This window comes from Octopus bimaculoides, chromosome 1 (assembly GCF_001194135.2).
Source record: "Octopus bimaculoides isolate UCB-OBI-ISO-001 chromosome 1, ASM119413v2, whole genome shotgun sequence".
NCBI lineage: Eukaryota > Metazoa > Mollusca > Cephalopoda > Octopoda > Octopodidae > Octopus > Octopus bimaculoides.
The window spans coordinates 6,018,806-6,019,927 of record NC_068981.1 but is presented as its reverse complement, the minus strand read 5'-3'; the positions used below and the strand labels follow the sequence as shown (position 1 = coordinate 6,019,927).

General features: G+C 47.1%; 1 protein-coding gene across 1 annotated transcript in view; it reads right to left on the bottom strand.

The window, feature by feature from the left end:
• Nucleotides 1-1,122, bottom strand: part of LOC106875991 (ubiquitin-like protein 4A) — a 10,610-nt gene continuing 9,488 nt past the window's right edge. Inside the window, exon 4 of the mRNA XM_014924333.2 lies at nt 1-115. Coding sequence (XP_014779819.1) covers nt 20-115 — 96 coding nt within the window. The 3' untranslated portion in view covers nt 1-19. The remainder of the gene's footprint in view (nt 116-1,122) is intronic.

Sequence of the window (1,122 nt, the reverse complement as noted above, 5' to 3'; positions counted from 1 at the left end):
AGGTTCAATGAGATGTGTGCTACGAAGAATTTAACTTTTTCGCTTGAAATAACTTGATGGTTGCCAGGCGTTCAATGTCATCTAAGCTGAGACTGTTCAGTCGGTTCTCGAAATCCTGCAAATATAAACAAGAGAGATTCCACATTAATGGTTTGACCAAACTGACAAATATAAATACAAAAAGCAAAAAAAAAAAAACATCATCATCACCATCGTTTAACATCCTCGTTCCATGCTGGCATGGGTGAGACGGTTTGACAGGAGCTGGCCAGATAGAAGCTAGCACCAGACATCTGTGACTGTTTTGGCAGGATCTTCACAGCTGGATGCCCTTCCTAACACCAACCTCTCACCAGAATTGGTTTAGTGCTTTTTACGTGACACAAGCACAGGCAAGATCAGTTTTGGCAAGGTTTTTACAGCCGGATGCCCTTCCAAACACCTAATACCATCCCCATCTTTAATCATTCCTCACTCTCCTCATGCACTCCCTATTCTCCTGTCCCCTCTTAAGGCTCAGCCCTGACACCACTAGTTTTTATCTCTGTCCAACTCCACCCCACTCACTCCCACCCTCTCTCCTGCCAATCAAATGCATCTCCTGTACATTAGCTCATTCCCTCCATCAAATCAACGTTACCTGCAAAGGTGAAACAGGTGTATCACACGTCAGGTGTCAAAAGTGATTGCAGAGCAGCATGAGATGAAGTGTTTTGCTCAAGAACACAATGCACCACCCGGTCCAGGAATTGAAACCAAAATCTTGTGATTGTGAGCGCAATACCCTAGCCACTAGGCCATGTGCCCTTGCATATCATCATCATCATCATCATCATCGTTTAACGTCCGCTTTCCATGCTAGCATGGGTTGGACGATTTGACTGAGGACTGGTGAAACCGGATGGCAACACCAGGCTCCAGTCTGATTTGGCAGAGTTTCTACAGCTGGATGCCCTTCCTAACGCCAACCACTCAGAGAGTGTAGTGGGTGCTTTTACGTGTCACCCGCACGAAAACGGCCACGCTCGAAATGGTGTCTTTTATGTGCCACCCGCACAAGCCAGTCCAGGGGCACTGGCAACGATCTTACTTGGCTTGCCGGGTCTTCTCACGCACAGCCCA